Source organism: Triticum aestivum, chromosome 7B, assembly GCF_018294505.1.
Source record: "Triticum aestivum cultivar Chinese Spring chromosome 7B, IWGSC CS RefSeq v2.1, whole genome shotgun sequence".
Classification (NCBI taxonomy): domain Eukaryota; kingdom Viridiplantae; phylum Streptophyta; class Magnoliopsida; order Poales; family Poaceae; genus Triticum; species Triticum aestivum.
Window position 1 is genome coordinate 43057545 of NC_057813.1, and position 19036 is coordinate 43076580.

At 46.8% G+C, this 19036-nt stretch overlaps 1 protein-coding gene across 1 annotated transcript; it reads left to right on the forward strand.

The window, feature by feature from the left end:
- The first annotated feature begins 260 nt into the window (after positions 1–260).
- Positions 261–2132, forward strand: LOC123160659 (cytochrome b-c1 complex subunit 8-1, mitochondrial). The gene is made up of 2 exons (XM_044578489.1): positions 261–564; positions 1857–2132. The coding sequence occupies exons 1-2, from the start codon at positions 395–397 to the stop codon at positions 1903–1905; spliced, it is 219 nt and encodes a 72-aa protein (XP_044434424.1). The 5' UTR covers positions 261–394; the 3' UTR covers positions 1906–2132.
- Positions 2133–19036: the final 16904 nt, after the last annotated feature.

Below are 19036 nucleotides of genomic sequence, written 5' to 3' on the forward strand. Positions count from 1 at the left end.
TTTAAAATAGTTATTCAATATTTTCAAATACTTGCTCAACATTTTTCAAATACTCATTCAACATTTTCAAATACTTGTTCAGCATTTTTCAAATACTTTTTCAACGTATTTATATTGTTTATAGAGTGTTTTTTGACATATATATATTATAACATTTTAAAGTATAAATAAAATTAAAAAGTATAACATAAAATATAAAAAACAAAAAAACAGGCTATGGCTTCCCGGGCGCGTGGGCTGGCCCACCTTTCTCGCCCCCCTCAGCGAGTCTGGAAGTTATACCTGCTGAAGGCGAGGAATAGGGGCGCCCCACCCCATCGTCCTGAGGTTGATCGGAGCCGGAGGAGAGCATCCACACCGAGGAAGAAGGAGAAGCGGCGAGGCGAGGAGAAAGATGGGGAAGATGCCGGTGCGGATGAAGGCGGTGGTGTACGCGCTGTCGCCGTTCCAGCAGCAGGTGATGCCGGGCCTGTGGAAGGACATCACCACCAAGATCCACCACAAGGTCTCCGAGAACTGGATCTCCGCCACGCTCCTCATCACCCCCGTCGTCGGCACCTACCAGTACGCCCCTCCCTCCTCCCTCCCCACTCCTCCTCCATGGACGATCCCAGCGGACGCGTCCGGTCGGGCGGATCTAGGGTTGCGTTGGTCGCCTGTGGCTCTCGGTTGGCTGCGAGATCCGATTTTGGGCTCGATTGATTGTCCGATTTCGTTAGAGCTGTCGCGCAGATTCGATGTGTTATGCGCATGTTTAACTTCAGAAACCATCTGATGTATCTTGTATGCACCACGTTGACCGGATAGGCTCGGCATGGTTTGCGGGAAATGGGGATTGAAATGGCAGGGGAGATCTAGTCCTAGGCAATTCAATGCAATAGGTTTCTGTGGGAACAAAAATTCTTCTTTGAGAAATGGGATTTGAAATGACAGCGGAATTTCATGCCTAGTTGATTCAATGCAATTGGTGGGGATTGAATTGACATGGGAAGTTAGGCTTGGTTGACTCTGCGATTGGTTTGTGCACTGGAGAGAAACATCTGTACCCTTCACGATGATATAGTTTATCAAACTCTTTGGTCTGCACATAGTACTTGGTTTGTTGGTTAATGTACATATGATTCATACGTTCAGAAAATGGGAGGTTATATGGGATTCGGTTAACCTGATTGGTGTCGTGGAACTGACCGTTGGGCCCCCTTGGAGTGTTCATGGGGAATCCTGCAACCTTTTAGCTGTAGCTTTAAGTTTACGTGATACTGTAGCCTCTTGTATGGATAATCACATCAGCCTAATGTTTTTGCAAGCCTTTCAGTGGCTTGATTTTTTATTTTATTTTGTAAATTGTATACGGTTTATCTAAGGGCAAGGTATGCTTAACCTCTGCTGAATGGATCTTAAACTTCTATGAACCATTACATTTGCATTAATTTCAGAGTTTAACACATGAAAGTGAGTATCAAATGCTCTTGCTTTGAAGGTTGCCTCCTGTAGTGCATTGAGTTTGGGTTCAATGCTTTGGTCAGAACTCACAGTGACAAGTATCCTCATCGTCCTTTCGATGTGTACATCCTTCTTCTCATAGCACTAGGAAATCCTCACAAGGGATTGTGACTTGTGACAACACATACCTTCATTAGTTTGGACTCTTAAACCTCCTGATTAATACTAGAAGCACATTGGATAGCCTATCACAATCATTGACAACGTTTTATTGTAAGCATTATATTTTGTTTTTTCACCAAGGGGCTTGCATTCTTTAAACAATTGAAGTCCCTTTACTGTTAGTTGAGAAGCAAAACATCTTGTGCTTCGTCAACCATTTGACATTCTTGGTTTATCTTGATGCCATGTAGGTATGCAATGTGGTACAAGGAGCAGGAGAAGCTGTCCCACAGATACTAAAGGTGGAGCTTTCTCCAATATCGCAGCAGTTGGAATTTCCATGTTCTATAATCCACCAAGAGTGATTTAACATTTTCGGGATCACTTCTAGCTGTACCCTTTTGCTCTTTCCGTTGCATATGCATTGCAGTAAGTGTGACTTGCAAACCTATTTTGAGGCCTCAAATGTTGAGTTGTCCATCACTGGAGTGATTTTGTGCAATAAAGCAAATTAACCAGTCATTTTACTTGGTTGCTGTATGCTTGTCAATTGTGTTGCTGGTTTGCCCTTCGGCATTTCTCTTAATTTTGCATATTCTTGTGGTAACTAGGTGAACTTTTTCACATCTTTTAGACGATTATTGTTGGGCTGTTTTGCCATAAACTGAAAGCTTGCGACTAGGCACTAGCACTTCAGTGCTTTATTTTTGATCATGTTTCAGATGAAGTATGAACCAACAAATGCTTGGTGGTCCAAACGGAAGCTACACTTTGTGGCATGGCAAATGTTTTGTTGTTATACTATCTCCGTCCTGTATTACTCTCTTGCTACACTTTGCGGGAGTAGTATTTAAGCAAGTATCTGAAACTGTTTCATCCTATAATTACCCTCGTATTTGCTTTCAAACTGGCAGTCAAAACGAGCGGATGAGTGGATCAGGGAATGTTCTTGTGAAAAGTTAGAAGTACATGCTTGTTCTCGTCAGCAACAAAGATGCCTATGATGGTTTTGTTAGTCTCAAGATGTTGTGCTAGCTTAAGAGTCTCAGAGGTGCTTATAGGGGTAGGAGGACATGCGATCGTAGGGGCGAGTATGTGTGTTTATGTGGGCATTTGTGTTGTATTGTGTTTTAAAAAAAAAATAGATGTGCAAGTATGCTCGGTCAGTTGTCGCTACTCGGTGGGTCACCGAATAGCTGATTAACTGATTTAGCGGCTGATTAATTGACGTTCAGTTGTCGCACTCGGTGGGTCATTGAATAGTTGATTAACTGATTTAGTGGCTTATTAATTGAAAATTTCGTCTATTTATCTCTATTGGGCACCCGACCGATATGGTACGAGTTACCGAACATTGGTGGCAACAATAGTGTATTATCATATCCCGTAAAGTAGTCTGTTAATTCCTTCTACACATATTTTACCATCTCATCCCGAACATAAGAGTATCATCTGTACAAGTTTCGATGTGCATCCGACTAAAGTTTCTAAATAAATAATACTCTCTCTGCCTTTTTTTTCTTGTGTTGTACAAGAATGCACTAGTAGAAAACAGGGCTTTGGTTTTGGCCAGATCAGAGCAACAGTCTCGGTCGTGTTACGAACCAGGACTAATGAGAGCATCATTCCCGGTTCGAGCGACCAGGATGCCGGCCGGGCCTCGGCAGGCATCAATCCCGGATCTGCTGGGACCTGTTGACGCTCAAAAGTGACACGGTTATAAAGAGTAGCTTGAAGCTATGTCAAGATTAATTTAAACTTATTGTTGAAAGTCACCATGAGATGGCTCTCTTTGAGAAGATCAAGATAGATATGAAGATGGTCTAAAATGGAGCTCGGATGCAAAAGTTATGACAAGTTCAGAGATGCTCATGTTGACATCAGACTAAAGAATGGCATGAAACCTAATTAAGATGACCTCTGATGGAAAAAGTTACAACTGCAAAGTTCTTCGTCTCGTCGAAACGGATGATTTTTATATAAAGATCGTCCCCATCTGAGGTTGTATGCAAAAGTTATAGGAAAAACCGTGCGCTGCAGCAATATTGGCCGGATCATCCGGGCCGGGGTCCGGATCATTCGGGTAATTGGAGCACCAAGATTCCAGAAGGTTGGCGCTGAAGCCGGATGATCTGGGTCAAGTTCTGGATGATCCGGGTAAAGGCCGGACAATCCGGGAAATCGTCCGGATGTCCGGACAAGTTTTTTTGCTGCAGACTTTAGAAAACGGCCCGAAAAGCCCTCAAGATGGCCTCGGATCAAAACATATTCAACATGAAAGTTGTGCGTCTCGTCGAGACGGTTGGTTTTGATATAAAAACGTCCAAATCCGAGGTCGTATGCGGATTCTAGAGTCAAATCAGTAAGCCGCTGTCAGAAAACTAGGCTAGGCCGGATCATCCGGGCCTTGAGCCGGACATCCTGGCCGGGGGGCGTGAATAGTCCGTGTCTTATTAGGTTTTGATGATTTGGACGGCTAGGCAAGTCCTTTTCTTGTATGGGAAGTCCATCCGCCTCTTATATAGATAAGAGGTGACGGCCGATTGAACAACAACACACAATCGACAAATCAATCTATCATCTTTTACCTTTACTTTTACCTTCTCCCTTGTTCTTCTTCTTCCTCGTTCTTCGTTCGTTCTTCTTCATCGTAGGGCGGCGAACCTCGAGGCCCTAGGGGCGGTCAGGCCGACCTAGGGCAGCCCATAGCCGCCGCGCGCCCTGACGGGGCCCCTCCCGGGCGTGTGGGTTTCGGGTCCTCAAAAGCACCCGCCAGATTGCTTGCGTACCGCGCTTCCGGACAGGTCTCCCTCGACGTGAGCTGCGGTGCATCACCCTCGGCGTTGGAGATATACGGTGATGTGTTCATGTGCGAACACACTTTTTGGCGACTCCGCTCGGGACGAAGCTTTGTACGGTCTCCGGCCCGTTCTTGCTACGAAGAGATCGTCATTTAGGGTTTGCAATCTACAAAGGTAACATGAATGCCCAATTCACTTACGTAGATGCAAATAATGCATATGTTGTTGCTAGATCATCTAATGAGCATAATGTATCGGCTAGCCTTAGCTTTATCAATCATGCATCTAATTATGTGCAAGGGCCGATGCAACAAAATATCCATGATTCTACTTCATATAATTTTAGCAATATGCAACATATGTATCCCAACTCCCATGCATCGGCAACCCCACAAGTTTATATGCCGATGAATAACATGATGAGTTCGGTTAATCAAGTTGAGACACCCTATGTAGGAACTTCCAATGGTATGCAACAAAGTGTTTCAAGTTTTTATTCATCGGCAAATAACTTGCAGTACGTTAATCCAAACGTGCCGGTGGATAGGGGAATTGGCCATGTTACTACTAGTTATTTGGCCAATTACCCTCTAACATCACCTGCTACATGTAATGCTACTAATTTTTTGGCATCATATGCTACTGTTGATGTCCATAATTCGGCTCCGCACCTTCATGGTCATGGCTGAATAAGTGAAACTTCTGCAGGAGCACAAATGCCTTCACCTACTACCGTGGCATATCATGTACCCCCTACACAATTACAGAATTTCGGCAACATCTCATTGCCGAAAGAGTCTAAAAGCATTGGGGGGCAACCATATCCAGACTGGGTGGTTGAGAACAAGCTTACATTCTCTTGGGATTTGTGCAACTCCATTCGACAAGAACTAATAGAAGGCGGGAAGCCTCATGATTTTGCTGCAGTAAAAGCTAGAGTTGTACAAATGATGCAGTCGCCTAGTGCTGTACTATCCAGTGTACCACCTAAACAATTGCAAAGTTTCGGCACCTCATTGCCGAAAGAGTCTCAAAGTATTATGGGGCAATCTCATGAAGAGTGGATGGAAATTGAGATGAAATTTTTTAAAGCTTGCCAAGCTGAGATGTGGGCTAAAATTAGACAAGAGCGAGAAACCTTGCAAATTCAAAAATATAAAGTTATTAATTCAGGTAACAAAGAAAATTCGGTTATTGAAAAAACCGAATCAAGTAGTATATATTCTGAGTCCATCAAATTCAAAGAAGCAAGCATTATTGAGAAAGGGCATGGAAAGCATAGCAAGACAGTCATGCTTGATTTTTCTGAAGTTAATGGAACATACTCCCTGCCCTATGAGTTTCGTGCCATAGAAATTGACAAGCTTCTAGGACAAGAGCAAGTAGCCGAACAGAGTTCGGTTGACAAAGATCTTCAAATTTATGATGCACGAAATCAAGAAGAAAATTGTGACATGGTGTTGGGAAGCCATCCAGAAGCAAAGCACAATATTATTCACCACATGCAATCATCATGCTCTCTCAACATATTTGAAGAGGTATGTTTAGCAAGTAATTTACCTATTTTCAGATTTGGTCAGAACTTTATTGTTGATGCATATATTAGAAAAATCCTCATAAGTAATTTTAAAAGACCAATGAAGAAGGGTAATTTACTTGTTAGCAATAAAATTGTTACGGGACATATCGGTCAACCCATTGCACCATTTATAAAGACCGATAATGACTTATTGTTGCGGCCAAAGCTTTCCCCATTGCTTTATCTAAAGCTCATATCTAATTGGGTAGCTTTGCTTATTTCTTACTTGGCTTACACTTGGTCTCAATTGAGACATGTATGTTCTAACTATTTTTGTTTCAGAAATTGAAAGTCAAGGTTAAAATCTTCTGAGCAAACCGATGCTAGTATAGTTTCTTTTCCAAAGACATCAGAGATAGAGTGCAAAACACAATGCATAGCCGAATGGGGTGATGCAAAATCTGAACCATTCGTTTTCTTAACTCCAAAGCCGTTCTCACAACAAGATCGGCTAGAGAATAAAAAATTTACCTTCAATTCAAGCATGTGTGATCAAATATTTGATTTTTTGTTGAGAAATAATTATATTAGAATTCTTGATCACCATGTTGAGCCATCTGTGCAAGGACAAATGTATTGTAAGTTGCATGATTCGTCCAAGCATAATTTTGAGGATTGCAATATGTTTCGTCAAATAGTTAAGTCGTCCATTGATAAAGGACGATTGAAATTTGTTGAGACACCAAAAGATGACCAGTCTATTCCGATTGGTCCTGATGGTAGAAAGTTTTTGCATCGGCTGCTTCAAGCCGATCCATTTAAAGAGAAGGTAAAACTTCAGGTGATGGGATTAAGCTTTCAAATAAAGAAGTTGTTGAAGAGCATAATGAACATAATCTTGAGGGAGAGAATTCCATCGAAGCTACAATGGAGATACCAAGGATTGGGGGGCAGCAAGCAAATCCAATGATCGATGAAAGCAAACCAAGAGAAAACAAAGGCCGAAATAAGCGCAAGTCTAAGAGATCAAAAATCACCTTCGCTGAACTATTGGATAAATATCAAAAGAAGAGTGAAGATAAGAACGCTTATCGGCCCAATCATGCAAAGAAACCAAGATCACCCCCAAGGCGCAAATATGATGATCGGTATTGGCAAAGTGAGAATTTTAATGCAACATATTTATATCCTTATTTTGGGCCGCCAATGCCAATGTCGTGGATGCCTCCCTATGGTCATATAGATCCATATCCATCATGGGACAGGTATGATACAAGGGCACATTCTCCATCTTATTTTAGACCATCTCACCAATATTATACAGCTCCAAGAAGATCAACATTTGAACAATCACATGTTAAAGACCGTTTCAATCATAAGGAATCGGTCCAGAGCTCAAGGAAGAAGAAAGAGGTGGTCAAGCAAGTTTACCGTGTTAAAAGAGATGGTCGTAAGTGTGCAACTTCAGATTTGATCTCAAATGATGAAGAGCCAATTAAAGTGTTGACATTGGCTACTAATACCTGCAATGAGAAGAAGCAACCAAATGTTAAGAGTCAAAGTGCCAAATCTGAAGAAAAGAAGTTGAGAGTGCACAAGGCCAAACAAGAATTGTCATTGCTTCAAACAAAATTGCAGCCGGGGTTCATAATCGGCTTATCATATTGGCAAAAGAAGAAACTACAAAAACTTAGTGCACAAGAACTTGAAGATAGGAACATGGCATGGGTTCCCAAAGGAAGTGCTCAATATAAGAATTATGTGCAAGCTTCCATTACAAGAAGTGTGGCAAAGGTGAAGAATGAAAAGAGTGAAAACTATGAAGGACCAAGCCGAAGGTTTCAGCGTCTTCGGTCTACAAATTATCCATATTCTTCAACTATGCCATTAACGCTTATGCCATGGAATTCATCATCAGGTATGATTGGTAACCCTCAATGGGCTTATTTTAATCCATGGATGCAATATAATTTCTTACATCATGAAAGGGTATTACCAAGTCAATATACATTTGGTTAGCTACAAGTTTGTTGCTGATCCAAAGGGCTGAAATACTTGATTTGATATTTCGTTTGTTTGTTTCGGCTATATGTGCTTTGAACGAAGTTTACATGGTAATGGCCGATATTTACCTATCGTCCTAAGAGTATGTCAATGCATGGCCGGTGTAGTATTCTAACATCGTCCTTAGTTCGAATGGAGAGCGAGACAAGTACTATGGAGATTATGTTTTGATAGTTGAATTCATAACAATGGCCATGGTGTTGGTGTTGTTTATATATCTCCATATAGTGCTATTCTGTGAAGCCTCATGCCTCTTAAAATATTTATTGCACAATAATCAAAGCCGAATATGCAATGTTATTCGTTTGGAACTTTTGCCATATGTGCTAAACATATTGAGGCTTTTGGTGATTCGTTATGAGTACTGCAACAAATATTCAAGGGTTATCAATGTTTTGACGAATCACTTATAGTTTATCTTTAGGTATGTCTAGATGCAAAATTTACCTTGGGTTGCTTTAAAATTGTTCATATTTTTAGACATGACAATTCAAGAGAGTTGGCACAACAAGCATCCGTCTATTATGTTAATCATGGTGTGTTGCATTTCTATCAATAGCCGATGCTTAGTCTCGTCAACATAGGTAAGGCTGAACCGAAGTCCACCGCTTCGGCCACTAATGATTTTTTATGCAGGCAAAAGTAAGGATCGGAGAAATGTTATTATTGATTATCTGCAAAATCCTAGCAAAAGGGTGAATAATATAGTTTGGAGGACGACCTTGAGATATATAGCTATGAAGCTTTATCATCGGATTGTTAAGGAAATTGAGAAGGTTTCACCCAAGTTTGCATCAAGGATTCAAACAAATAATGGCCGATATATATTTATCGCCCTAAGCACATGCAAAGTGGACGATGGAGTGTTGACATCGTCCTTAGAACCAACACGTTACATGTTATTTTTTGGCACACTAGCTTTGCCGAAAAACAGGCGGGCATGGGTTGACGCTCAAAAAAGTGACACGGTTACAAAGAGTAGCTTGAATCTATGTCAAGATTAATTCAAACTTATTGTTGAAAGTCATCATGAGATGGCTCTCTTTGAGAAGATCAAGATAGATATGAAGATGGTCTAAAATGGAGCTCGGATGCAAAAGTTATGACAAGTTCAGAGATGCTCATGTTGACATCAGACTAAAGAATGGCATGAAACCTAATTAATATGACCTCTGATGGAAAAGTTACAACTGCAAAGTTCTTCATCTTGTCGAAACAGATGATTTTGATATAAAGATCGTCCTTGAGGGAGTCCTGGATTAGGGGGTGTCTGGATGGCCGGACTAAGACCTTTGACCGGACTCCCGGACTATGAAGATACAAGATTGAAGACTCCGTCCCGTGTCCGACTGGGACTTTCCTTGGCGTGGAAGGCAAGCTTGGCGATACAATATGAAGATCTCCTCCCATTGTAACCGACTCTGTGTAACCCTAGCCCTCTCCGGTGTCTATATAAACCGGAGAGTTTTAGTCCGTAGGACGAACAACAATAATACCATAGGCTAGCTTCTAGGGTTTAGCCACTCCGATCTCGTGGTAGATCTACTCTTGTACTACCCATATCATCAATATTAATCAAGCAGGAGTAGGGTTTTACCTCCATCGAGAGGGCCCGAACCTGGGTAAGAACATCGTGTCCCTTGTCTCCTGTTACCATCCGCCTAGACACACAGTTCGGGACCCCCTATCCGAGATCCGCCGGTTTTGACACCGACATTGGTGCTTTCATTGAGAGTTCCTCTGTGTCGTCGCATTTAGATCCGATGCTTCTTCCCTCGTCAATCGCGATGCGGTCCGGGATGAGACTTTTCTCCCCGGACAGATCTTCGTATTCGGCGGCTTCGCACTGCGGGCCGACTCGTTCGGCCATCTGGAGCAGATCAAAAGCTACGCCCCTGGCCATCAGGTCAGGTTTGGAAGCCTAAACTACACGGCCGATATCCGCGGGGACTTGATCTTCGACGGATTCGAGCCACGACCGGGCGCGCCACACTGTCACGATGGGCATGATTTAGCTTTGTCATCGGACAACACCCAGAGCGTCGCTCAGGTGTCCACTCCGACCATTAGCTCGGAGTCCACTGCGCCAGTCGGGGACGGACGGTTGGACGCCGCCCCGGAAACTGCAACCTCCATGGTGATAGAGCCGGATACCATCCTAGTCCCTCGCAAGGCCCGTGACTCCAAGGTGCCAGACTCCGATCCGGACTCCGTAAATCCCACACCTCTTCCGATTAAGCCCGATTGGGCTCCGGTCATGGAGTTCACCGCCGCGGATGTCTTTCAGCACTCGCCTTTCGGCAATATCCTGAATTCATTAAAGTCTCTCTCTTTGTCAGGAGATCCCTGGCCGAACTACGGCCAACACGGTTGGGATGCGGACGACGAAGAATTTCGAAGCCCACCCACCACCCACTTCCTAGCCACTATCGACGATTTAACCGACATGCTCGACTTTGACTCCGAAGACATCGACGGCATGGATGCCGATGAAGGAGACGATCAAGAACCAGCACCTACAGGGAACTGGAAAGCCACCTCGTCATATGACATATACATGGTGGACACCCCTAAAGCGGGGGATGGCGAGGAGAAAACGGAGGATGACCCCTCCAAGAAGCAACCCAAGCGCCGACATCAGCGGCGCCGCTCTAAGTCCCGCCAAAGCAAAAATGGCGATTCCGGCACCGGAGATAACAACACGCTGGACAGTGCCGAAGACAACCCCCTCTAGCAGGATTCAGTGCAGGAGGACGAAGGAGCCAACCCTCATGAGAGAGCGGCAGACAAAGAGGATGAGGACGACAATTACATGCCTCCCTCCCAAGACGAGGCAAGCCTCGACGACGACGAATTCGTCGTGCCAGAGGATCCCGTCGAACAAGAGCGTTTCAAATGCAGGCTCGTAGCCACGGCAAGAAGCCTCAAGAAGAAACAGCAGCAGCTTAGAGCTGACCAAGACTTGCTAGCCGACAGATGGACCGAAGTCTTGGCGGCCGAAGAGTATAAACTAGAACGCCCATCCAAGAGCTACCCGAAGCGCAGGCTGCTACCCCAACTTGAGGAGGAAGCAACTAAACCTACATCACCAGCGTACAATGCGCTCGATCGACCACCCCGTGGCCGCGATAGAGAGGCCTTCAGGCCCTCAACCCAAGCCGCACCCCGACACCGCTCAAAACATACCAGAGTACGGGGAGACGCAATAGACCTGCGAGACATCTTGGAGAATAAGGCAAGGCAAACAAGATCGATCTACGAATCGCATGGGCGCCCCGCTTCACGTGACGCTAGCCGTGACGCCAGACATAATAAGTATGGCCCGGCCGAATACAATAGACCAAGCTCGTCCGAGCTGCATCGTGATATAGCCTAGTACAAGGGCGCCGCACACCCACTATGCTTCACAGACGAAGTAATGGATCATCAAATCCCCGAGGGCTTCAAACCCGTAAACATCGAATCATACGCTGGCACAACAGATCCTGCGGTATGGATCGAGGATTATCTCCTTCATATCCACATGGCCCGTGGTGATGATCTACACGCCATCAAATACCTCCCGCTCAAGCTTAAAGGACTAGCTCGACATTGGCTTAACAGCCTGCCAGCAGAGTCAATTAGTTGTTGGGAGGACCTGGAATCTGCATTCCTTGACAACTTCCAGGGCACGTATGTGCGACCACCAGACGTCGATGACCTAAGCCACATAATCCAGCAGCCAGAGAAATCGGCCAGACAATTCTGGACACGGTTCCTAACCAAGAAAAACCAAATAGTCGATTGTCTGGACGCCGAGGCCCTTGCAGCCTTCAGGCACAACATCCGAGACGAATGGCTCGCCCGGCACCTAGGACAGGAAAAGCCGAAGTCTATGGCATCCCTCACGATACTCATGACCCGCTTCTGTGCGGGAGAAGACAGCTGGCTAGCTCGTAGCAATAACATAACCAAGAGCCCCGGCAATTCGGACACCAAGGATAACAACGGCAGGTCACGTCGCAACAAGCATAAGCGCCGCATTAACAGTGACAATACTGAAGATACGACAGTCAATGCCGGATTCAGAGGCTCTAAACCGGGTCAGCAGAAGAAGCCATTCAAAAGAAACCCTCAGGGCCCATCCAGCTTAGATCAGATACTCGATCGCTCGTGCCAGATACACGGCACCCCCAAACAGTCAGCCAATCACACCAACATGGATTGTTGGGTGTTCAAGCAGGCAGGCAAGTTAAGTGCCGAGACCAGAGACAAGGGGCTACATAGCGATGACGAGGAGGGGCCGCGGCCGCCGAACAACAAAGGACAGAAGGGATTTCCCCTGCAAGTTCGGACGGTGAACATGATATACGCAACCCACATCCCCAAAAGGGAGCGGAAGCGTGCTCTCAAGGACGTCTATGCGCTGGAGCCAGTCGCCCCAAAGTTCAACCCATGGTCCTCCTGCCCGATCACTTTCGATCGAAGGGACCATCCCACCAGCATCCGTCACAACGGATTCGCTGCACTGGTCCTAGACCCAATTATCGACGGATTTCACCTTACCAGAGTCCTAATGGACGGCGGCAGTAGCCTGAACCTGCTTTACCAGGACACAGTGCAAAAAATGGGCATCGATCCTTCAAGGATTAAACCCACAAAGACAACCTTCAAAGGTGTCATACCAGGGGTAGAGGCCAGCTGTACAGGCTCGGTTACACTCGAAGTGGTCTTCGGATCCCCGGATAACTTCCGGAGCGAGGAGTTAATCTTCGACATAGTCCCATTCCGCAGTGGCAATCACGCCCTGCTTGGACGAACCACATTTGCAAAATTCAATGCGGTGCTGTACTACGCATATCTCAAGCTCAAGATGCCAGGACCTCGCAGAGTCATCATGGTAAACGGAAACACCGAACGCTCTCTCCAAACGGAGGAGCACACGGCAGCCCTGGCAGAGGAACTACAGAATAGCCTCTCAAGGCAGTTCTCCAATCCAGGCGTTAAACGTCCAGACAACGTCAAGCGAGCCCGAAGTAACCTCCAACAAATCCGGCTGGCATGTTCCGAGCAAGCATAGCAGTGCGGCCCCAACCCCAGCCCCCGCCAAACGGTGACACTAGTACCACACGTACATAATTACACCTTAGAGATACCATGGGCATAAGGGGAGGGGCACAACAACGGCACACCTAGAAGGCGGCTCAACCGCACTAAGGGGCTCCCTATTTCGCCGTTTTCCTTTTTTACACACTTTCAGGACCCAACTATTCGGAAGGCCTGTCCGGCAACACACTCGTCGAACCAACGATGCAACAGCCAGGGAGGGAGCAAGCCACGTCAAAAGTCCAGGTGGTCTCTAAAACGAGTTTAATACCTGTTTTACTAACAATCCCGCAGCTTGCCCCTGGAGGGGAATATGTCAAATACTCCCATCTCTTGCTTACCGCACCTCTTGTATCGTTCTGCTTTTGCAGCAGCCCTTTTTTAATAAACAATATATAGCTCTTACCTATTATTGTACTTATCTATTTTTATATACAAATATGTTCAGTCATGACATTCTGCAACCGTACACTTTGGTGCGGACAATACACCAGGGGCTTACAACACCCCATAACATGGTGTGAGAAGACCGAACACTCTCACGAGTGCGGCACCCCAAACTTATAGCACTATATGCATCGGCTCCGAATCATGTCTTTGGTCAATAGTTGGGTTTGCCCGGCTCCCATGTTTTGGTACCTTACGTTCCGCATTGTTGGCTAAGGTAGCGCTGGGAGAACTACTGCGATTGTGCCCCAGTTGAGCTGGTTAACACCTCAGTAGAGAAAGCTAAAACTGACTGTCATGATAGTGCGAGAGACCGGTCACTGTTCGCGAGGTTTCTTCGAGTCCTTAAAGACTTATGCCGCTTCGAGCGAGGAACCGGACTTATCCGGCCTAGGCGTGGATAGCGCCCCGAACTCGGTCTTCCGAATACTAGGGGCTTCGCCGAAATTTAAAATTATAGAATTCTATGGCTAAGTGAGAGTGATAAAGCATTATAAGTCCGACGGCCTGGTTCGTTGTGCTGAATGCCTCCCTAGATGGACCCAAGAATGGGAACAAGAGCGCTCAGGTTTATCCCGAACACCCCAGCACTCGTGACATGGGGGTCGAAGCCGACGACTTGCATCTCTCAGATTTGATAAACGGCCGCACAGAAGGTAATATTTTAAATTAACAAGCATTGCTTAATGCATATGAACAAAGCTTCAGCGTACAGGATAACAAATGCGAGTCTACTAAAAAATTACATCTTTGAAGCACTCATCCGCTATACGGCGGGCACCCTTCAGAATGCCATTATAATACATCTCGGGCGTACGATACTCCTTGCCCGGCGGTGGCGCGTCCGTCAACAGCTTCTCCGCATCTAGCTTGCCCCAGTGCACCTTAGCACGGGCAAGGGCCCGACGGGCACCTTCAATACAAACGGAGCGCTTGACGACCTCAATCCACGGACACGCGTCCACCAGCCCCCGCACCAGACCGAAGTAGCTCCCAGGCATGACTTCTCCAGGCCACAGCCGAGCTATGATGCCCTTCATGGCCTGTTCGGCCACCTTGTGGAGCTCGACCAGCTACTTCAGCTGGTCGCTCAGGGGCACCGGATGTTTGGCCTCAGCATACTAAGACCAGAACACTTTTTCCTTCGAGCTCCCCTCTTCGGCTCGGTAGTATGCGGCGGCATCAGACACACTACGGGGCAGATCGGCGAACGCTCCTGGAGAGCTCCGGATTCGGGTAAGTAGCAGATAATTAACTTTTATATTTTTGCTTTGCATAAAGAATGCCTTACCCGCCGCTATCTTCTTCATCGCCTCGATCTCCTGAAGGGCCTTCTAGGCTTCGGCCTTAGCAGTCTTGGCACTCTCAAGAGCCAAGGCAAGCTCGGACTCTCGAGTCTTCGAGTCACGCTCCAAACTCTCATGTTTTTCCACGAGAGCCTGGAGCTCTTGCCGCACCTCCGCCACCCGCGCCTCCTGCTTCTCTCGCTCGGTGCGCTCCAAGGCCGCACTCTTTTCGGCCTTGGTGACCGCCTCTTTTAGGGTCGCCACCTCGGTCATGGCTCCTGCAACAATAACGTTGGTCCTGTTCTTATTTTGCAACCAAGTATTTCTATATACATTTATAGGAGGTACTATGTACCCTCTTTATCCTCGAGCTGCTTCTTGGCACGGCCGAGCTCGCTCTCGGACCGCTCGAGGCTTTCCTTCAATGCATTGACCTCCGCAGTCAGTGCTGCAGAGGTCAGCAGCGCATCCTGCATTCCCATATTGACATATTTCTATTAGACTCCTGCGTATATCTTTTTAGATCCTCAGCTCAGCTTTTCCTTCCGAACACCGAACTGAGCATCAGGGGCTACTGTCTATGTGGTAATATTTTTTATATATGTTTTGAACACATACCTCAAAGCCCATTAACAGGCTTGTGCAGGCTTCCGTCAGCCCGCTCCTGGCGGATTGAACCTTCTGAATCACCGCACTCGTCGATGGAGGCGCCGTTAAGCGCCTCGAGCAAATTGTTCGGCGCTTCCGGATGGATGGAAGTCGCCGGCGTCGCAGGCTTGCCCTTCTTATGAAGGCGCCGCCTGTCGGACTCTGGAACCGCTGATGGTTCCGGAGCAGTGTCCGGCCCGGGGCTGGACTTAGATCCCTCCGGAGCTTTACCCCCTTTGGGCCTGGAATCCGGACGATCGCCTTGTGGCGCCTCCAGGACCACCTCCTCCTGGTTTTGTCCCCTACGGGACTCCACCTCAGCGTCGTCTGTAGGGAGAGGGGAGGAGGCCGTCGGAAGTGAAGCGCTATTCATGTCCGACGAATTCAAAGAGCCGCTCGACGAATCGCCAAGCTGAGCTCTGGGCGGACTGCATGATTCAATTCGGCGTTAGAAGCTATCGAATAATAAAGGAGTGCAATAAGTCATTCGGGTCGTGTAACGCCCCGGATTCGATGCGCCAGGTGTCTGCCAGTTATTCACCGCTGTTGCCATGTCATTTGCTTGCGTGTTGCATATTGTCATGTCATCATGTGCATTTCATTTTGCATACGTGTTCGTCTCATGCATCCGAGCATTTTCCCCGTTGTCCGTTTTGCAATCCGGCGCTCCTATGTCATCCGGCGTCCCCTTCTTGCCTCTCTTCGTGAGCGGGTGTTAAACGTTCTCGGAATGGACCGAGTCTTGCCAAGCGGCCTTGGTATACCACTGGTAGACCGTCTGTCAAGTTTCGTGCCATTTGGAGGTCGTTTGATACTCCAACGGTTAACCGCGTAGCCCGAAACCCCTCTTTCTCTTTGCAGCCCAACACCCCTCCAAAGTGGCCCAAAACCCATCTAAGTCCCCTCCATGCTCTCGGTCGTTCGATCACGATCGTGTGGCCGAAAACCGCTCCTCATTTGGACTCTCCTAGCTCCCTCTACCTATATATATTTGTGCCTCCCCCCGAAAATCCCGCAGATCAAACCCTAGCCCCGCTCCCCTCGCGCGCCGAACATGTCCAACCCCGCCGGACATGTCCAGCCTCCACCTCGCTCCGGCCAATCGCGGCCTGCCACGTCACCTCCTCCGCCGCCTCAGCCACTCCCGCGCCGCCACGTCGCCCTCGCCTGCGCTCTCTCTCTCCTCCGCCGCCCGCGGCCCGCCGGGGCCGAGGCCGGCCCGCCCCGGCTAGATCTGGGCCGCCGCCCTGGATCCCGCGCCCGCGCCGCCTGCGCGCCGCCGGCCGCCCGCCGCCGCCGCCCCGCGCCGCCCCGCTCCGCTCGAGCGCCTCCGGCGAACGGAGCCGCCGCGGCCGCGCCCTGCTCCGTCCCCGTCTCCTCCGCCCGAGACCCGCGCTCCCCGCCGCCCAGCCGGACTCGCTGCCGCCACCGGGCTCCGCCCCGTGAGCTCGCCGCCTCCTTGCCTCATCACCCGCGCCCACCGGAGGGGCTGCGCCGCCGCCCGCTTCTCCTCCCTCCGTCCTTCCCCGACCACGCCAGGGTCTCCCCCCGCACTCCGGCAAGCCCCAGCCGCCGTCAACCTCATCTCCGGCGAGATCCCGATCCGGCCGTTGACTTTTTCGCGGAGGTGAAATTGACGAAGTCCCTGGTTTTTAACATTATCATGCCATGTTCATCGCATTGTATCTCTGCATCTGTAGCTCCGTTTCGTGCGTGTAATATGTCAGATTGTTTGTCTCAACGAGTACATCATTTCATTACATTGCATCATGTTCATTTGAGCTCATCTTGATGCCTGAATCATCGTTGCAAGAGTGCTTCATAATGTTTTCTGCTGTCTGTTAACAGAACGAGCTCATTTGTCATTTTTTCCATGATTGATGTGTGCATCCTATGAGGTTGATGGCTACATGTGTTTTGATCTATGCTACGTCTTCTTTACAGAGGTGCTTACCATGTATTTTTGTGATCAATTTGGTGACTAGCACAAGCATGCAAACTAGGCATCTAGATGTTGCTGATTTTAGTCCCTGTTCTGCTATTATTTTGATGCCATGTAAACATGATGCTATAGAGAGATCCATGCATATTTTGAGATACTTCAATAAGGATGTTTTGAACATATGGTTATTGTCTATCCATTCATGCCCCTGTTGGCAATTATGGAGTAGTCTAGCATGTCATTTTAGTGCTCTACTTTTGCTTCAAAATGTTTCCTGGCAGATTGTTTACATGTTATTCAATTTTGCCAAGGTTGTTGTAGTTGATCCTTGCACCCTATGGACTTGCTCTTGCCATGCTTAGCTTCACAAACATTCCTTCTTACTGTTGGTTGCCTTGTCATGCCATGTAATGCTCTGTAGTGAGTTGCACAAGCTCATCTACATGCCTTCATAATTCTATTTCTGCCATGTTTGAATCTGTATTATAACTTGCTATGTTTACATGGGTGCCATCATATTTTCTGATCCTTTTTGGCTTATGGTCAGTAAGGGACTTTTGATCTATGCAATTATTAGTTTCATGCCATGCCTTTGTTTGCCACGATAAGTTCCTGTAACATGTTGTTTCATAGCTCTAAACATTGCAACCTGATGTTATTTTCTGCAAAGTCTGAACTGTTATTATTTGCAATCTTGCCATGTGTGTTTGAGCATGTTCTAGTGATTTCTAGAGATAGCTCAGTGTCCATGTTTTGTTATGCTTTACCTGTACATCATGCACATGCCTTTTGTTTTCTTGTTGAGGTCCTGTAGCATGTTGTTTTGATGCTTGCAATGTGCCTAGTTGCTGTTTTGGACAGATTGTTGCTATAACTTGTATAGAGTGTGTGTGTTGAACCGTTGCTCCGTTTTGAGTGTGCTCTATATGAAACTTGCTTAGAATTGCATGTAGTTTTATATTATCATGTTGCATCCATGTTTTGAGGTGTTTTCTTGATGTTTGGGTGCATTTTGCATCAATGCCATGTTTAACTTGTTTTGCTCATATCTTCTAGGCCGTAGCTCCGAACTAAATGAACTTTATATGTAACTTGACTAGAATTTCGTGTAGATCCTCCTTGTGCATCTTAACTTGCTGTTTAACAACTTGAACATAAGGTTTATTCAGATCTGGAACAACTTCGAAATTTGCATATGAGGACTTACCGGAATTGTTATATGTTGTTCTCGGCCTCATTTAAACTTGCCTTGATGTGTTACTCTTGTTTGCATCATCTCTTGCCATGAGTAGCTTCATGTAGGCTTGTCATGCATCATGCTTGTTTGTGCATCATGTCTTGATCACGTGTGGTGTGTTTACCATGTTGTGTGCTTCTTCTCGATAGTTCATGTTTCGTTGCGATCGTGAGGATTCATTCGTCTACACTTGGTTCGGCTTCATCCGTTCATCTTCTTCATGGACTCATTCTTCTTCCTTGCGGGATTTCAGGCAAGATGACCGCTACCTTGGATCTCACTACTATCATTGCTATGCTAGTTGCTTCATTCTATCGCTATGCTGCGTTACCTATCTTTTGCTCATCAAGCCTCCCATATTGCCATGAACCTCTAACCTTTGACACCTTTCCTACGCAAACC